The following is a 16000-nucleotide window of genomic DNA, read 5'->3' on the forward strand; positions in this document are numbered from 1 at the left end:
CAAAGGTCAATAGTTATGAAAGGACAGGCTTAAATTTGTCAAGATAATACCAACAACATCTGCCTCTGACATGGTGGGCCAACATAACAAAATAGAAGGCATTACTTTCAGAGCAGCCTTTGTACTCAAAGCTGGTGGAAGGAATTGACTATTGGCAAGCACAAGTGACAACCTGCTGTAAGAAACAGGAGGTGGAAATGACTCTTTAAAGATTTATGAAGACTTATAAGACTACAGACAAAATCCAGGCTGCACTTATGGGCAGTTTTGCTACACATTTTACTAATGAATAATCACGCTGATCATAAAACCATACTAAATAAGAGTAGAATACATAGCAGTGCCACTTTGAGTTGTGCATTGGTAGTTTATTTGTATTTTAAGACAACAGAGTGTACATAGGTTTTAGTGAGGTGGATGAACTTTCTTCTATTCAAAGAGATAGTTTTCCTGTGGAATTTGAAATAATTAATTGTATTAGATACGCTGTTTCTAGCATGGTAAAGCCATGGCATATTGCTTTTTTACTATGATAACTGCAGTCTTAAAAACCATTTGTCAAGTTGCTATTTTTGATCTTTGTAATACTGATGCTCACTGTTATATCTTGCTTCAAATACAGTTATTCTTGCAGAAGCAGTGACACAAAGGAAATCATTGATTTGGGCTTTAATGGTGTTTGTTTTTTTCCCAAACATTTTTTGCATTCCTTCTGAGTTACAGAATGGTGATGGAGTTTTACAAGCATTCTTCTGAATATTTTCTGCTAAGCTGAAAATATTAAAGGTAGAATTCAAATAAGTTTGGTATTACAAACATGGCAGCATGTCCATCTTGGAGTCTATTTTTTATTAGTGCTGTTGTTTGCAACTAATATTTCAAACTGTCAGCTCCAATCATCTGCTTTTAATAAATGATTCTGAGTATGTTTCTGAACACTGTTTTTCTGCCTCAGCATTTCAGGTCTCAGGTGCTACTTTAAAAGGAGACTTCCATACAGAAGGTTAGCAATATTTCTAGCAGGCAGCTTGTATTGTTTGTTTTGATATCTAATACAATATGAATGAACTGTGTAATCTAAACAGATGTTTTCTTTAGGACTCCTATATATTTTTTTAAATACTGATGTAAAATTGCTATTTTCCCCTTTGTATTAACTCTCTCCCTACAATTTCCAAATACAATTTCCAAAGCTTTCTAAGAATAGTACAGAATGTTGAGACATTTTTTCTTGTTTCGTGACTCCGTGGTAGCACCTTTAAAACAATTAGTCTTGGTAACAAGGACCTGTCAGCCAGGAACGCTGATGTTTGAACCTATTTTTAATAAACTATAACTATATAAAGATAAAAATAACTATAAAGTGATCTGTTACATCTTGTGAAGTCCTGTTTCTCTCACCAGTAAGCAAATTAAAACATTATTTCTAGGGAGCCTTTCAAAAGCTACAAATAAGTAGGCAATCAGAAGTTATTTCTCCCTGAGCCTGTTAAATCCTGCGTGCATTTATCCGTAGCTGAAACTGAAAAGCAGTTTGTTCCTCCACAAGAAAACTAAAATGTTAAAGGTCTCATTACATGTGAGACTCAGCCAGAGTTCTCCCTACTCATTCTAAACAATTTTCTTTAAAAAAAAAAAAAAAAAAAAAAAAGCATTTAGAGCTGATTGGAGAAAGGAAAAGAATAAAAATATTTAGAACTCCGTTTGCTCTTCAGCTAGGGAGCACTTCACTAGGCATAGGAAGACCAGCAAGAGCTGCTAATATGTTTTCAACTGCTTCCTCTGTTATCATGCGAGTAGCCTTGTCTGTTTTAATGCCAAGGTGAGGTGTTATAATTACATTCTTCAATTTTAATAATGGATGATCTCTAGAAGGGAAAAAAAAAAAAGAAAGTTAAAACATGCTGTCATTTATCCCAATGAAGAGTCTTGTTTAGGCTTTCACACTGTAATTAACTGTAATTTAATATAACTTTATAAATCCCACTTACTTATGTCTGTAGACTCTAATCTCCTATGTTCAAATAATTCTGGATGTTAAAAGGATTTGTTAAGTATTTACACTATGCTCTTTTGCAGAGGACCAGAAACAGATTTTAGCCATGTATTACATTGGAATAGACAACTAAGCACTCCCAGCATGTTAACATAACACAATGCTTTAAGCTATAGTTATGCAACTCAGTTAATAGACAGCAATATCCTGGGCCTCGAGGGCCCCCAAGCCCCAAAAGCCAGCCACTACAGTTATCTCCCCAAGGAACCATCCTGGCAAATGTGCCTGTAGCCTCTGGGCCCAGGAGGCATGCAGTGCTTCAGCTTTGCACTGCAGAAACAAGCCTGTGGAGAAGGAAAATTTGGGACAATACAGCAGGTCTAAGAAGGGGTGATTCAGTCAGCTTCCACATATTCAGTAAGTTGCGCCTTTAGATAAAACAGTGAGTGAAGCACTCGTGTATCTTCGGAGGGTGATTTTGTGGAGTGGTCTGATACTCTCCTCATGCTCAAGCTCTGTCATGCTGTTTCCTGGTGCCCATGCTTCCCTTCAGCCTGTTATCAGTTACAACATCTGGGCTGCATTCCTTATGCACAGCAATTTTGCACAAGCCTGCAGCCCAGGAGCAGCAGGAGATGCATCTCCAGATCCTAATGGCTGAGCACCTAATAGGCCTCACACAGTGTTTCTGAGTAATAAGAACAAATGAGATGGTGACCTGGGCAGTGGCTCTGGGTAGGTGACATCCAAAGCTGCAGCCCTGATAACACCAGTGTGCAGAGCTATTGCCAGTGCCTCTTGGTCCACCACAGCACCTAGGATGGGACAAAAGTAACTCTGAACACTATTTGCAGGTAATAGTCTGAGACAGGAAAGAGGGTGGAAAGAGAGAGTGAGGACTTTTTGCCATGCCTGCTCTGTTTTCAGCACGTGCTCCAGCTCCACAAAACAAGCTGGCTCATATTTGGTAGTCAGGCCAGCAAACTTTTCCAAATACTACCTCGGCTGATGTTAATGAGAGTAGCTGTGGGTTTCATCAGTTCCATCTCTCTTTTTCCAATCAGTTTGTGCGTCTGAGGTGTCAGGCTCACTACAACCACCACAAAATCTGCCTGGCAGAGCAGATCATCTATCTTTTCACAGTAAATGGCACCAACAGCTTGCTCTTCCTGCTCTTTCCTGGTAGGGAAACAAAGGATCACACTGCATTTCAGGGCATCAGTCGTGACAATATTGTTTTCCATGATGCCACTAGCACGTAAGTATCCCATTAGTACAGAAAACAGGTGGCAGATTAGGATGTGTTTAGTGTCAACTGGCTGTGTGGGTCCTGCCTCTGGAAGGCAGCAAGCCCTGCCTGCCTCTCAGCTTCTGCAGTGCAGGGTCCATTGGTTATTTTAAAGTCTGCAAGTGGACTGAAGCTAAGCACAGCAGTGGGCACAGTCCATTCCCCAGGATCTCTGTGGGAAAGGTGCACCTTGCAGGATACAGTAATTGTTCAAACTGGAGTAGACAAATTTGCCAGAATTCATCCCTGGGACCTCTGAGAATGCTCATCCCATTGACATAATCCAGAAAACTTGTCATTTTGCAGTGAATGCAATCAGCAAGGCAGTTCTTTGGTAATTTAGGATGGTTCCTGGCCACTCCAGGACTTTCTAAGTGTGGGTTCTTGGGACTCTCTAAGTAATAAGGCATGTAGCAACACTAAAAGATACCAAATTAAAGTGAGATTTCTAGTTTAAATTTTTCACAGTAAAAAATGATAATTGCCATTTCTGTTTTCTTGCCTGGACTTTGGGATAACAGCAATAACAGGAGACTCTGTGCGCAATTTTTTGCTCTTGCTTGCAAGAAAATGACTTTGAATTATCTCTAATCTAGAAATAAAGAAATTACACTAGGAAAGGAAAATGAATTCCTGCCATAATTTCTTGGAAAAGAAACACTGACTATCTAAAAGACAGTTTCTGCTGTAATTAGGGTCTTTACCTCCGTGTTCTGTTGTGGTATAAAATCTTCATTTCAAATGCTTTGGCTCTCAGAGCAATCTTATACCCAATGCTGCCCATGCCAATGATCCCCAGAGTAGCTCCAGTAACTTCAACTCCAAGAAAATCAGCTTCATTGTACTCCATACCCGGGGAAACAGCAAGATGATAACCTACAAAAATAAATATCCACGATGATGAATGAATGAGGTCCAACACAGATGAACATGGCAAAAGAATCCAAAGTGCTACTACAATACACACATTTAACAAGCACAAACATACCATTCTAAGCAGCAGTCTTTTCTGTAATATCCAAGGTGATTTCCTAATATAACATATTTTCCTGTCATATGTGACATTTCCCATTTATTCTTACCATCATATAAAAAGCCTTTTAATAAATCTCCCCTAAAATCATTTTAATTAACTAGACTCGTAAGAATATTGATCTCTTCTTCATCAGTAATCAAAACAATTACTGCCAGTACCAATGTAGAGCTTGGAAAAACCACATTTAGAATACCACAAGATGCTGATGTTGCTATTTAGAATAAGAATAGGTTTCCTGTTAATCTCTGCCACTCTTCTTTGAAAAGCAAGCATGACTTCTTTAAAAATCACTACTTAATTATTTCCATAGCTTATCTGTTAACCTGACAAAATTTGGGTAGTCACACAGACAGAAAATAAACTCATATGCACAGAGAGACAGAGATGATTAGCCAACTAGTAAGGAGATATTTGAGTCATCTGATACTGCCAGCTCCTTTAAAACACAAACAGAATACTGTGAAAATAACAAAAAATGCCTCAGGTCATGCCAGAGTGCAGCTATTAGAAATGCCACCACAGGGTAGCCTCTCCCCTTTGAGTTTCTGTGAATCCTCTGGTAAAGGTAGCAAATCAATGGCAAGTACATTTTATAGGATAAATCTGAATAATCTTTTCCTGAAGCTGGAGACATTCTAATCAAGCCAAGGATGTGTTAATCTGGGGAAAAAGCAAGAAAAAATCTGAAAATTTTGGAAGAATCTAGGAGGGGTGCTACTAATAGAAACTGGAGCAACCTGCCTTGTTGTTTGCTGATGCACCTTAAATTCCTCAGTTCCAGCCTCTAAAACCAAGCTCTGTCCATCAAGCACTGTTTTATTTGAATATAATGCATTGCTCAAATATTTTCAACACGTGCTGGTGAACTGTGAAAAATAAATTCTTAAGATTTTATTTATACTTTGCTGAAATATAAGCATTTGAGTAAGGTGTAACAATTTTGATGTTGTTTATATATAGAATATATCAAAATATAAAATAATCAATTTTCCAGCCCAGCATAGTTGGCTATTCACATTTTACTGCACTATGGATATCTCCAGAAAAAGACAGGCTAATGGCATGTAAATCATATCATTTCTAGAAGATACACAAAAAACAAATCAGATATTACCTTCTACTAGTCTTCTAGCAGACGCCAGCAGCAAAGCCATCCCTGCATCTGCTGTGCAACTGGAGACAGCACATGGAGCATTAGCCATTTTCACACCAAAGCTGGCTATAAGTTTCAGATCCAGATGATCCATTCCAACTCCTGAATTTGCAATCACTTTCAAGTTTGGCAGGCTCTGGAGGAGGTCTTTGTCAATGACAGGTCTGTGCCACCACAAATAGACTGCTTGGACCTTCTTACTCATATTCTTTTTGTTTTCAAGAAATTCCTTCATAGTGATGAGGCAGAAATGCTTCTTCAGGAACTCCACATGGTCATGCAATATCCCATGCATTCCTCCAATTTCGTTTACCAAAAGCCCGGGCAGCTCTTCTCCCTTCATGATCTGCACAGAGAAGAAAGAAACATGGCATCAAAAGAAATACAAATAACTTTTTTTTCCAAATATGTTAACGAATCATTGCTTCCATTCTCTTTTTCATGACAACTATGACAAGAGAGATAATGAACTATATATTTAGATAGGGGGGGTAAACAATTTAGGACAAGAAAGCAGCTCTTTTAAGTATACTATCAATTATACACAAAAACTAAACAAAACAAAACAAAAATCAACAACAACCAAGCAAAAATAACATAAAAAACTAAACAAACAAACAACAACAACAAAAATCACCCTAAATTTCATATAAGGAAGTATGAACCAGTTCTGTCCCTCATGGGCTGTAAGGTCACTGTCACCAGGCTTATAACATGCAGTTATTTCTTATAAATAACTGAGTTTCAGGCCCTAAATCTGTATAAATATTCGGTCCTGTCAAAAAATCACAAATTACTGTGTCTAAGTATTTTAGAAGAACACTGGAACTAATCTAGCTCCTGAAAGTAAATTGCACAGGTTCATCGTGAACTTTGTGATACAGGTTAATTTTTCAGGGCTCTATTTTTCCAGCCTCCTGTCCTGAAATGACACTAGTGACTTTTTAACTGTAGTTCCTTTGCCTGAGGCTGTCAGAAATTAACAACAGAATAGTTGCCTAGATATGTGTTTTTAAATTCTTCAAGTTGACTTCAGTGCTCAAATTAAAAAGGCATTAGTTTATTTTTCTTCCAAAATCGCTGACTATTTGTTTGTGGTTTCCAGGTCTATGAATAGACAGCTGTTTAAAAAATATATATTAAAAAAAAGATTATAGTTGTCTTTGGTTTTCAGTGGGAATTTTGTTAAGAGCTGGGTGTGAGGAGAAAGCAGGGTGCTGTTCAAGGGCTGAAAAGACAGGGATTCCCTACAGCAATGCAGACTGTTGTCTTGTTAGCAGCATTTTCACTATTTGCTTGTGAATATCTAGCTCTTTGTCTACAGTTACTGTGCCAAATAGTCATTTTACCACCACTTCAAGAAGCCTAACTGTATTCCAGAATAATGGGAATTTGTTTGTTTTCCCCTAATTTTATTATTTATTTAAAAGGAAGGAAGGAAGGAAGGAAGGAAGGAAGGAAGGAAGGAAGGAAGGAAGGAAGGAAGGAAGGAAGGAAGGAAGGAAGGAAGGAAGGAAGGAAGGAAGGAAGGAAGGAAGGAAGGAAGGAAGGAAGGAAGGAAGGAAGGAAGGAAGGAAGGAAGGAAGGAAGGAAGGAAGGAAGGAAGGAAGGAAGGAAGGAAGGAAGGAAGGAAGGAAGGAAGGAAGGAAGGAAGGAAGGAAGGAAGGAAGGAAGGAAGGAAGGAAGGAAGGAAACATAAGAAAAAGCCTTTGGCTGAAAGTTAGTGCTGATAACTAATTCTGTGCTCTCACCTGTGTGATTTCAGTGTTAGAATGACCACTGTTTCATGCTCCATCAAGAAAAAGAAAGAAAGAAATAGAAGAAGGAAATATCTTGGGTTTCTTTGATTTTCAAGGTTCTCCCTCAGGAAAATCAGAGAGATTTTTTCAGTGGCTGGCTTCACTTGGACTAAACATGTAAATGAAGCAGAGAAGCAGAGCACCTCTTACAGTAGAAAACCTTAGGATCACAACAATTTCAAAAAACTCAGTTTTCTTGAGTGTTTTGATGTAATATATAGATATATGTATAGATATATGTGAGGCCCCATCTGGAGTACTGTGTCCAGGTGTGGAGCCCTCAGTACAAAAAAGACATTGAGATTCTGGAAAGGGTCCAGAGGAGGGCCACGAAAATGATCAGGGGGCTGGAACACCTCCCCTATGAGGACAGGCTGAGGGAGCTGGGCTTGTTCAGCCTAGAGAAGAGAAGGTTGCAGGGTGACCTCATTGCAGCCTTTCAATACCTGAAGGGAACTTACTCCCAGGAGGGGAGTAAACTCATCGAAAGGGCTGACAATAGCAGGACATGGGGAAATGGTTTTAAGTTAAAAGAGGGAAGATTTAGTTTTGATGTTAGGGGGAAGTTCTTTACTAGGAGAGTGGTTAGGCCCTGGAACAGGCTGCCCAAGGAGGTTGTGGATGCCCCGGCCTTGGAAGTGCTCAAGATCAGGTTGGACGGGGCCCTGGGCAACCTGATCTAGTAAGTGTGTATGTTTGGTGGCCCTGCTAGGCAGGGGGGTTGGAACTACATGATCCTTGAGGTCCCTTCCAACCCGGGTCATTCTGTGATTCTGTGATCTGTGATTCTGTGATATATATAATATGTGTAATACATACATATATTACATATAAGTTGGGTTATGGTGGTAACTTACATATGGTCATTTGAATTTAAACAAAATTGTCCTTTGGAGTAAGTTCTCTTAAATAGCACGGCTATGACTCGAATGAGACACCAGAGTTTCAGAAGACAAGCTCATGCATTCCTGAGCTCTGGTTCTCATTTCTAAAATGTTGTTCTAATTTCTACACTGTTGGGCTTCATGGGCAGGGACAAACATTTCTGGTTCCATGGCATATAAATAAATAAACTAAATAAAATGCATATAATGCAAAACTGACTGAACTACCAAACTGAAAACTGAAGTTTTCTTCTCCCAGGTCTATGTGAAATATACAGTTCTTGGAAGTAAAACCTTCCTTAGTATAGTGAGACCTTTGTACTGGACTTCAGGTGGACAATATCTCTGTAGACTAGCCTTTCAGTGAACCAGTAAGTTCCTTAGAACATTATGAAAAGTCTTTAAATTCTTGCCAGGTTCTTCTTATTGCATAAATTCCCCTACGCAGAAAGGCTGTGCATCTGATGCCAATACTCTCAGAAAGAAGAAGAATGACAGGAAAAGTCTAAATTGAATATTCAGATTTCTTTTTAAAACTTGTCCTTTTACTCTTTAACCCTAACAAAAGAGTAACTGAAGTTGGTTCTCAGTAGACCTGTTCAGTTTGAACGTCCTGTTTATGTTTCTTAGGTATCTTTCGTTCAAAATTAAAATGGCCACAAATGGTCAATTTAGAGAATGTTCAATTTGACTTCAATCTTATGGCAAACTTAGGTTTTTTAGGCTTTAGCTTTTTCTAGGTTAGAAAAACTGCATAAGTGGGATACTTTCATAAAATTATGGAAGAGTTTGGGGTTACAAGCAGCTCAATAAAAGCCAAATAAAAATGATTCCAAAGGTGATTCCCACCCGAAGAGACATGGCTTCTTGTTGCTACTGACACTTATTTTTCTCATTGAACTGGGATTATTCATTTCCAAAATTCAGAAATTGTCTTGAAGTAGAAGACTATCAAAATTTATTTGAACAACAACACTCCTATTTTAAGTGGTTTAATTACAATTTATACAAACAGCACTGGTATTGATATAAAGGAGCCACGTACACAGGACTGGAAGAAAACACTGGTAAATTTGCTGACCCATTTCTCCATTCTCTCCAATTGCGTTGCCTTGCTTGGCAGTCATGCTGACTTGAAAATGTGGGAAGATACAATAGTTGGACAATATAGAAATGGGAAAGATAAGGATACGCTCTTAACCAGTGAGAGACTACCCAAAGAGATCAAGGTCACGAGTACACTTTTGCTCAGCATTTTACAAGTTCCAGAGCAATAGAATGAATGCAAGTTATTCTACTTTGGCAAAGGCTCGCAGTATGTCACATCCAGAGCAGCAAGAGAGGGCAGTCAACTCATTACAAGAATAGATAATGGCAGAGCTAGGGGGAATGGTTTTAAGGCGAGGGAGGGAAGATTCAGGTTGGATATCAGGAGGAAGCTCTTCACAGAATCACAGAATCATAGGGGTTGGAAGGGACCTCTAGAGATCATCAACTCCAACCCCCTGCCAAAGCAGGCTCCTTACACCACGTCACACAGGTAGGCATCCAGGCGGGTCTTGAATATCTCCATAGAAGGAGACTCCACCACCTCCCTGGGCAGCCTGTTCCAGTGCTCCATCACCCTCACCGTAAACAAGTTCTTCCGCACATTCGTGCGCAACTTCCTATGTTGTAGTTTCATCCCATTACCCCTAGTCCTGTCCCCACGCACTACTGAAAAGAGACCAACCTCACGACTATGGCTCCAAACCTCAGGTATTTATAAACCTGGATCAAGTCCCCTCTCAGGCTTCTTTTCTCAAGGCTAAAAAGACCCAGTTTCCTAAGTCTCTCCTCATAGGGGAGATAGGGGAGGCCCTTCACCATCTTAGTGGCCCTCCGCTGGTCTCTTTCCAAGAGATCCCAAGAGAACTTCAGCAAGAGAGTGATGAGGTACTGGATCAGGCTGCAAAGAGAGGTTGTGGATGCCACGTCCTTGGAGGCCTTCAAGACCATGTAGCGCAGCGCAGGGCAGCCTGGTCTAGTATTAGATACGGAGGCTGGAGGCCTTGCACCTGTGGCAGGGCAGTTGGAGCTTGGAAAACCTGGAGACCCATTCCAACCCAAGCCATTCAGGCTTCTCACAGCATTCTTTACTGCGCGTTCACGTGACACCTCGCGTGAAGAGAGATCAGTTACGACGACACTTGAGAATAAGCTGTTGACTTCCATTAGCCTCCCGAAAGCCACCCCAAGAGCTAACTTGGGGATGTTCCTGACGGCTTGTCTGGAACTGCCAGCTGCCAGACTGCATTTAGGCCAGAGGTTGTTTATTTTCCTGGCTGTTACAGAGGGGCTCTTCATTTGGGTCCGCAGGAGCCTGGCAGCAGAGCAGAAAGGCATAAGACAAAGGGTGGAATGGAGCACAGGAAGGGAAACCCCTCAGCCTCCACAGAGACTAACACTGCTTGCTGTTGCATTTAGGTCGCCCTCCAGAAAAAAAAAGCACAGATGAAAAAGGCAAAGGAGGAGAAGATGAAGAAGGAGAAGGAGAAGGAGAAGGGAAAGAAGGTGAAGGAGGATAAGAAGGGGAAGAAGGAGGAGAAGAAGGGGAAGCAGGAGAAGCAGGTCAAGCAGGCCAAGAAGGAGGAGCGTAAATTACCAAAACGCGTTCAAATGTTCTTGGCTGAGGAGGAAAAAAAGAAAAAAAAGCTGCAGAGAGAGAGCAAAAAGCAAACGAAGCAGCAAGAGGTGGAAGTGAAGGAGGCGGAGGCAGAGCCAGAAAAAGTGAAGATGCCAGTGGCTCAGGTACTTAGCATTACTGCAAGAAAGCAGCAGCACTTTCCCATCCAGGGGAGCTGAGGTTGTTAGGTACCTCTAGCACCCGGGCCAGAGTAGCACTCTTGGTGCAGCACAGCTGGATGGGTGACTGCTGCCTTTTGGGAGCAAGAGGACCAAACTGGTCACGCTGGGACACTGCCCCAAGAGCGTGCTGAGGTCCCTCTCCTGACTGTGGTCCTGTCCCACTGCAGTCCCCACTGGAACAGTCTTGCAGGGAACTGCATGCTGGGAAGCAGCACCACAGGACTGAGTGTCTCTTCCTGTACAGGAATCCTCTTCCCCCAAGGAAGAGCATTTCAGCTCTCCGTCTGAGTGTGAATCAGAGCAATCCAGCTCCAGCTCCAGCTCCGGCTCCAGCTCCAGCTCCAGCCCCAGCCTGATGGAGAGGATGATGGGGGAGCAGGAAGAGGCCAAGGAGCAGCCACCCAGCATCTTCTGGGACAGCACTGCTATCCCTAAAGCGTAAGTGTGCACCAACTCCATCCAAGTCCTGGGGCAGCGGGGTGGTGGTGAGCCACCTGTGCTTTGGATCAAGGGCTCCAGCCTCCGAGCCACAGTGCCACACACAGCGCCCTGAGACCTGCAAGGCCATGGGTGTGGTCGTGGTTAGGGCCCAATGCCACGAGGCTCTCTGGAGCCCAAAGCAGCCTATGCATGGACGTCGTCCTGCATCAAAGAGGCTGTGGGAATAAATGGGGCTGCGTGTGAAGTAGACTGGGTGAGGGAAGAGGCGTGGGTGTCACAACAGAAGAGTGAGACAGGTTTTGTCCTTGCTGCAGTAGGAGGCTTTCTCCACGGACGGATGAGACCCTGCAGGAGGTGGTGCAGTGTATTATGAGGCAGGTGTCCCGTGAGCAGCAGGGACAGAGAGATGCAGAGAGGGATCTGCAGGACCGGCTCCAGAGGTAAAGCTCTCCGCACAGGCAGAGTTTGCTGTCCCACACTGCCCTTTTCCCTGCCCCTGCAGCAGCTGGGCAAAAGAGGGGCTTTTCCTGGAAGCGGGCTCTCGGCACAGCTGCCTCCTGCAGTTGCGGCAGGCACCAAGCTTGGGAGCCCAGCAAGAGAGCCGTCTCCCTGTGCTCACACCCCCTCCCACTGTGTGCCTACAGCGAGCTTGCAGTTGTGCGGTGGAGTCGGCGACCGATAAAAGAATCCAGCATCCTTCATCTGGCTGGGACTGGATTAAAACCTGCACCCCCTCCGGGGCCAAGGCCGGGCAAGTCAGTACGGGTAAGTGGTGTGAGCTCCCGTTAGCACCGTGTCATAGCTAGCCGTAGCAAGCCACGGGAAGACCCTCTTGGGCCTGTGGGATGGAGAGCACTGGCTGTGGAGCTGGAAACCTTGTGTGAGGAGACGGGGAGGGAAGCCCAGTCCCTGCTCCATCTCGGAGGTGGAGTCTTCTCTAGTGCCACGAGTGTGGCTATTTCATCTGCACGCTGACAGCTTTGCCTCCAGCTTCTTTGGCTGGGCTGAAGGCCACCCACTGCCTACCCCTTGACGTTGCTGGCAGATCCATGGCTGAAGCAGGGAATGTCCGTGCTCAGAAGGTGAGATGCTCACCCAGTGGGGCTTTCTGAGCCCCTCAGAACTGAGGCAACATCCTGTCTATCCTGCTTCGGCTGCTTTTTCCCATCTTCCGTGTGTTTTCCAGTAACTCAGAAAAATCTGATCCTCCTCTTGCTACTGGCGTATTTTAAACGCACTTTGTGATATCTGTCTCCCACAGTACAGGCCACCTTCAACTCCAGTGAGCTTTGGCCACGTGAACATTCTTCTTAAAGAGGTGAACAGCAAATCTGTTGTTCACTCCTGTCACCTGACGTTACCTCCCTTTGCTAGACACCGTTTTACCACCTCAGCTCTAAAAGATCAAGCCAATCCTGTACCATTACAAGAATAGATAATGGCAGGGCAAGGGGGAATGGTTTTATGGTGAGGGAGGGAAGATTTAGGTTGGATATCGGGGGGAAACTCTTCACCATGAGAGTGGTGAGGTGCTGGATCAGGCTGCCCAGACAGGTTGTGGATGCCTCGTCCTTGGAGGCCTTCAAGACCATGTTGGATGGGGCGCAGGGCAGCCTGGTCTAGTATTAGATACGGAGGTTGGAGGCCCTGCACCTGTGGCAGGATGGTTGGAGCTTGGCAAACCTGGAGACCCATTCCAACCCAAGCCATTCAGTGATTCCATGATATGACTTCAAAGCACAATGTTTAGACAAATGTCTTAACTCTTGTCACTGTTGCCTTGGGAAGAAGTGGGACTTGAGAAAATCATAGGCCTCTGAAAAGAGAGACCTCAGAACACTTCTTTCCTTGCAAAAGCATCCCAAATATTGATTCTGATGGATCATCTCTAAGGTAGCTGACGTATTCGCCAATTAACCCGACTTATCCTGGGACCTCAACTGTCCCAGAGACACAAACAGGGGAGAGAGACACAAACATGGATGCCATCATGTCTTCTCTCAATTTATTGCTGCATCACACTCCTTATATACCATCCTAAATCCCGCGCAGACGCGTACATCCGCTACGCAAAACCCAATGCACGCGAGACAACCTATACACACACCTACCTAACCCCCCCGCCCACTAACTCTTAACCTACAGGCCTAACTCAGCTATTCTAGAACACTCCATCTACTCAGAACTACTGTATGCACTCATAAATCCTTGCAAAGTCAGCTTAGCACCCCAGCATCTCCCCCCTTTCTTTGCTAATGTGATGTTTCAGAGTCACACGTGGATAATGGTTGATAGCCATCTCCATATGGTGCACTTAAAATTAAATTAACTGCGAGAAGGCAACTAACCACGCAATCCAAAACACGGTGAACAACACGAATTATAACAGGAATCAAACACACTGCAAGCAGAATAACTACTAAAGCAATCACACCCACAGTAAGAGCATTCTCAAGTCGTCTGGGAAGACCAAGCAAATTGGAAAAGAAACCCCTGTTCTTGTCTTTCAATATCCGGAACGTTGAGTCAGCTATGTCCTTCACTTCCCGTCGGATCTTGTCTATGGCTGAAGATGCAATTGCACTGAAGTCAAGGCAGCAGAATCCTTTCAGGCCTAGGTGTTTTTCCATCTCAGCGCAACCTAGACCAGTCTGAGCGAGCAGAAAGTCTACTGCCATCTTCGTCTGAGTCAGTCCGGTGTCAAGGGAACTCAGTGATTCAGCTATATCAGTCAGCGCACGAGAAGTGCAATTCACATTCTTTGCTGCCCAACAAGCAAGCTGTGCAGTCACGCATGTATTACAAAGATAGTACCTAGAACAGGCCCACTCCCAGCAGCAGGAACAGAAGTAGAGGCAGCAGCAACTGGCAACCACAGCCAGACCAGACAGGCAAGAATCCACTGGGTTCTGGCTCCTGTGGAAATACAAGCACACCCTCGACCCCATGTGAGAAGATCTGTGGGCGTCATTTAGAAGATTGGAGCATTGGTAATATCAGATCCTATTTGGTTCACATCCAATCCATTAGTAAAATAGAAGCACACAATAACCTGGATAATGCCTAATAATTTGAATTCTTGAGACTGCATTGGAAATGCTAGAAATTCTCCCATTATGTCTCTCCACTGTTATCTGCAGTATAACAGGCTACAAAGCAATACCAATCAGTAAGAAGCATACAGTCCCAGTCACTATGAAAGCTGGATACTAGTTTCTGCCTAGAGATGAGGCCAAACATATCATACTGAAACCCACACAGGGCCGGTCCTAAGAAGTCCCACTTACTTTCAAAAAGCACCATTTGGGCGGGCGATGGGACCGCCCTGTCCACACTATGCCAATCAAAGGAGGTGACGATCTCCATCTGTATCATATCCAATAGAGCTTGGCAGGCGGGACTTGCCAAGCCTGACGCAGCCATTACCGATCTTAACTCCTTAACTAGCTGCCAATCAAAGGCTCCCAGATGGGCCGGCCCTGAGGATCCCGTACCTCGAAGCCTACAAGCGGCCCTCCCACCTTCTAATGGCCGAAAGATAAGATCTCTTTGAAGTGCGCAGTTCTTAACAGTCATATACCAGTCGTCCACCCGATCATTAAGGGGCTTTGCTAAATCACACTCCCGCTGCTGTTGTGCAGCCTGAATTTGAACTGCCTGAGCTAACAACCTAGAGTTAACCGAAAGCCGTCGAATTTGTCTAAGCAGCCTCTCAGGCAGATCATCCCCTTCGGTATCCTCAGCGCTCGCGGCACCCCCCACAGCTACCTTCGGAGCCTCCGGAGGGCCAGTGGCCGCCGATGGCACACTAACGTCCGTGGAGACGCCTAAACCGCGTGCAGTGTGTAAGCACGGCGCAGGTGGGGCAGGGACCGCTGGTGTCGGCACGCAATCAACCGCAATACCAGGGGCAAACGGCCCCTGCTCTGCAAACAAGGATTCCAAAGCTTTTTTCTCCGTAACTGAAAAGGCCCGTGCTGACTTGGAGAGAAAGCACTGTCCTCCCCCCTCTTTATCTGCCTTTCGCATTCCTGAGGGGGAACATCAGAGAGCAGCTGGACACTCTCCCCCGAGCCTTTAGAGCTCGAATTCCCTGGCTCTGCCGCTTTCGGAAAGACATAAACAGCAGCCGCACCCGCCATCAACACACTCATCGAGCTGCGAATTTTCTGAAGGCAAGCACGTAGAGCCCCCCAGGCACGATTAGCTGAAGAGCAGACTTCCTTCCTGCTCCAGCAGCTGATAGTAACTCCATCCCGGCGGCTTGAACCTCATCCAGGTACATAGCCTGTGCGGCTGACTCAATCGGCCCGCCCTGAATCATCCATTCGATGAGCCTCTCCGTGTTATTAGAGGACAATGTGCCCCTCGCATCTTTTGCAAGCACTTTTAAAATCTTTACCGTCTCTTTAACGGATAAGCGTAAAGCCAGCTCCTCCTGTGCTAAACGAGTCCCCTCCCCAGAGCCGCTCTTTGAGACAACCAGCATCTGCCGGGTCCTCCCCCGTTTCAGCACACAGACGAGGTGAAGGCATCCAAATAGCATTCCCCGGGGA

General features: G+C 44.2%; 2 protein-coding genes across 7 annotated transcripts; one reads left to right on the plus strand and one right to left on the minus strand.

Annotated features, from left to right (window-relative positions):
* Positions 1 to 347: 347 nt before the first annotated feature.
* LOC107309790 (uncharacterized) lies at positions 348 to 15473 on the minus strand. Of its 5 annotated transcripts, none has more exons than XM_015854875.3 (6): positions 6139 to 6356; positions 5435 to 5819; positions 3989 to 4160; positions 2997 to 3175; positions 2715 to 2811; positions 348 to 1868 (listed from the first exon to the last, which is right to left on the minus strand). In XM_015854875.3, exons 2-6 carry the CDS (start codon positions 5814 to 5816, stop codon positions 1712 to 1714), a joined length of 987 nt encoding a protein of 328 aa, XP_015710361.2. In that variant the 5' UTR covers positions 5817 to 5819; positions 6139 to 6356; the 3' UTR covers positions 348 to 1711. The 5 variants fall into 5 exon arrangements, with proteins under 5 accessions (XP_015710361.2, XP_015710360.2, XP_085396231.1 ...); XM_015854874.3 differs by having other exon boundaries at positions 6111 to 6356; XM_085540105.1 differs by lacking the exons at positions 2997 to 3175; positions 6139 to 6356 and adding an exon at positions 15213 to 15473.
* On the plus strand, positions 10469 to 12248 carry LOC146761867 (uncharacterized). 2 transcript variants are annotated; one of them, XM_085540112.1, is made up of 4 exons: positions 10469 to 10946; positions 11248 to 11441; positions 11759 to 11884; positions 12089 to 12248. In XM_085540112.1, the coding sequence occupies exons 1-4, from the start codon at positions 10650 to 10652 to the stop codon at positions 12231 to 12233; spliced, it is 762 nt and encodes a 253-aa protein (XP_085396238.1). In that variant the 5' UTR covers positions 10469 to 10649; the 3' UTR covers positions 12234 to 12248. The 2 variants fall into 2 exon arrangements, with proteins under 2 accessions (XP_085396238.1, XP_085396239.1); XM_085540113.1 differs by having other exon boundaries at positions 11762 to 11884.
* Positions 15474 to 16000: the final 527 nt, after the last annotated feature.

Source organism: Coturnix japonica, chromosome 2, assembly GCF_054131305.1.
Source record: "Coturnix japonica strain WE chromosome 2, WE-NBRP24, whole genome shotgun sequence".
NCBI classification, from domain to species: domain Eukaryota; kingdom Metazoa; phylum Chordata; class Aves; order Galliformes; family Phasianidae; genus Coturnix; species Coturnix japonica.

Excerpts from the sequence above, each read along its gene's own strand:
- LOC107309790 (XM_032442521.2), bottom strand. The coding sequence starts at position 15,473 with ATGCGAAAGGCAGATAAAGAGGGGGGAGGACAGTGCTTTCTCTCCAAG. Across the intron at positions 4,161-5,434 it reads TGCTAGAAGACTAGTAGAAG|GTTATCATCTTGCTGTTTCC; the intron begins GTAATATCTGAT and ends TTATTTTTGTAG. Across the intron at positions 3,176-3,988 it reads TACCACAACAGAACACGGAG|GAAAGAGCAGGAAGAGCAAG; the intron begins GTAAAGACCCTA and ends TTTCCCTACCAG.
- LOC146761867 (XM_085540112.1), top strand. The coding sequence starts at position 10,650 with ATGAAAAAGGCAAAGGAGGAGAAGATGAAGAAGGAGAAGGAGAAGGAG. Across the intron at positions 11,442-11,758 it reads AGCACTGCTATCCCTAAAGC|TAGGAGGCTTTCTCCACGGA; the intron begins GTAAGTGTGCAC and ends TCCTTGCTGCAG. Across the intron at positions 11,885-12,088 it reads CTGCAGGACCGGCTCCAGAG|CGAGCTTGCAGTTGTGCGGT; the intron begins GTAAAGCTCTCC and ends GTGTGCCTACAG.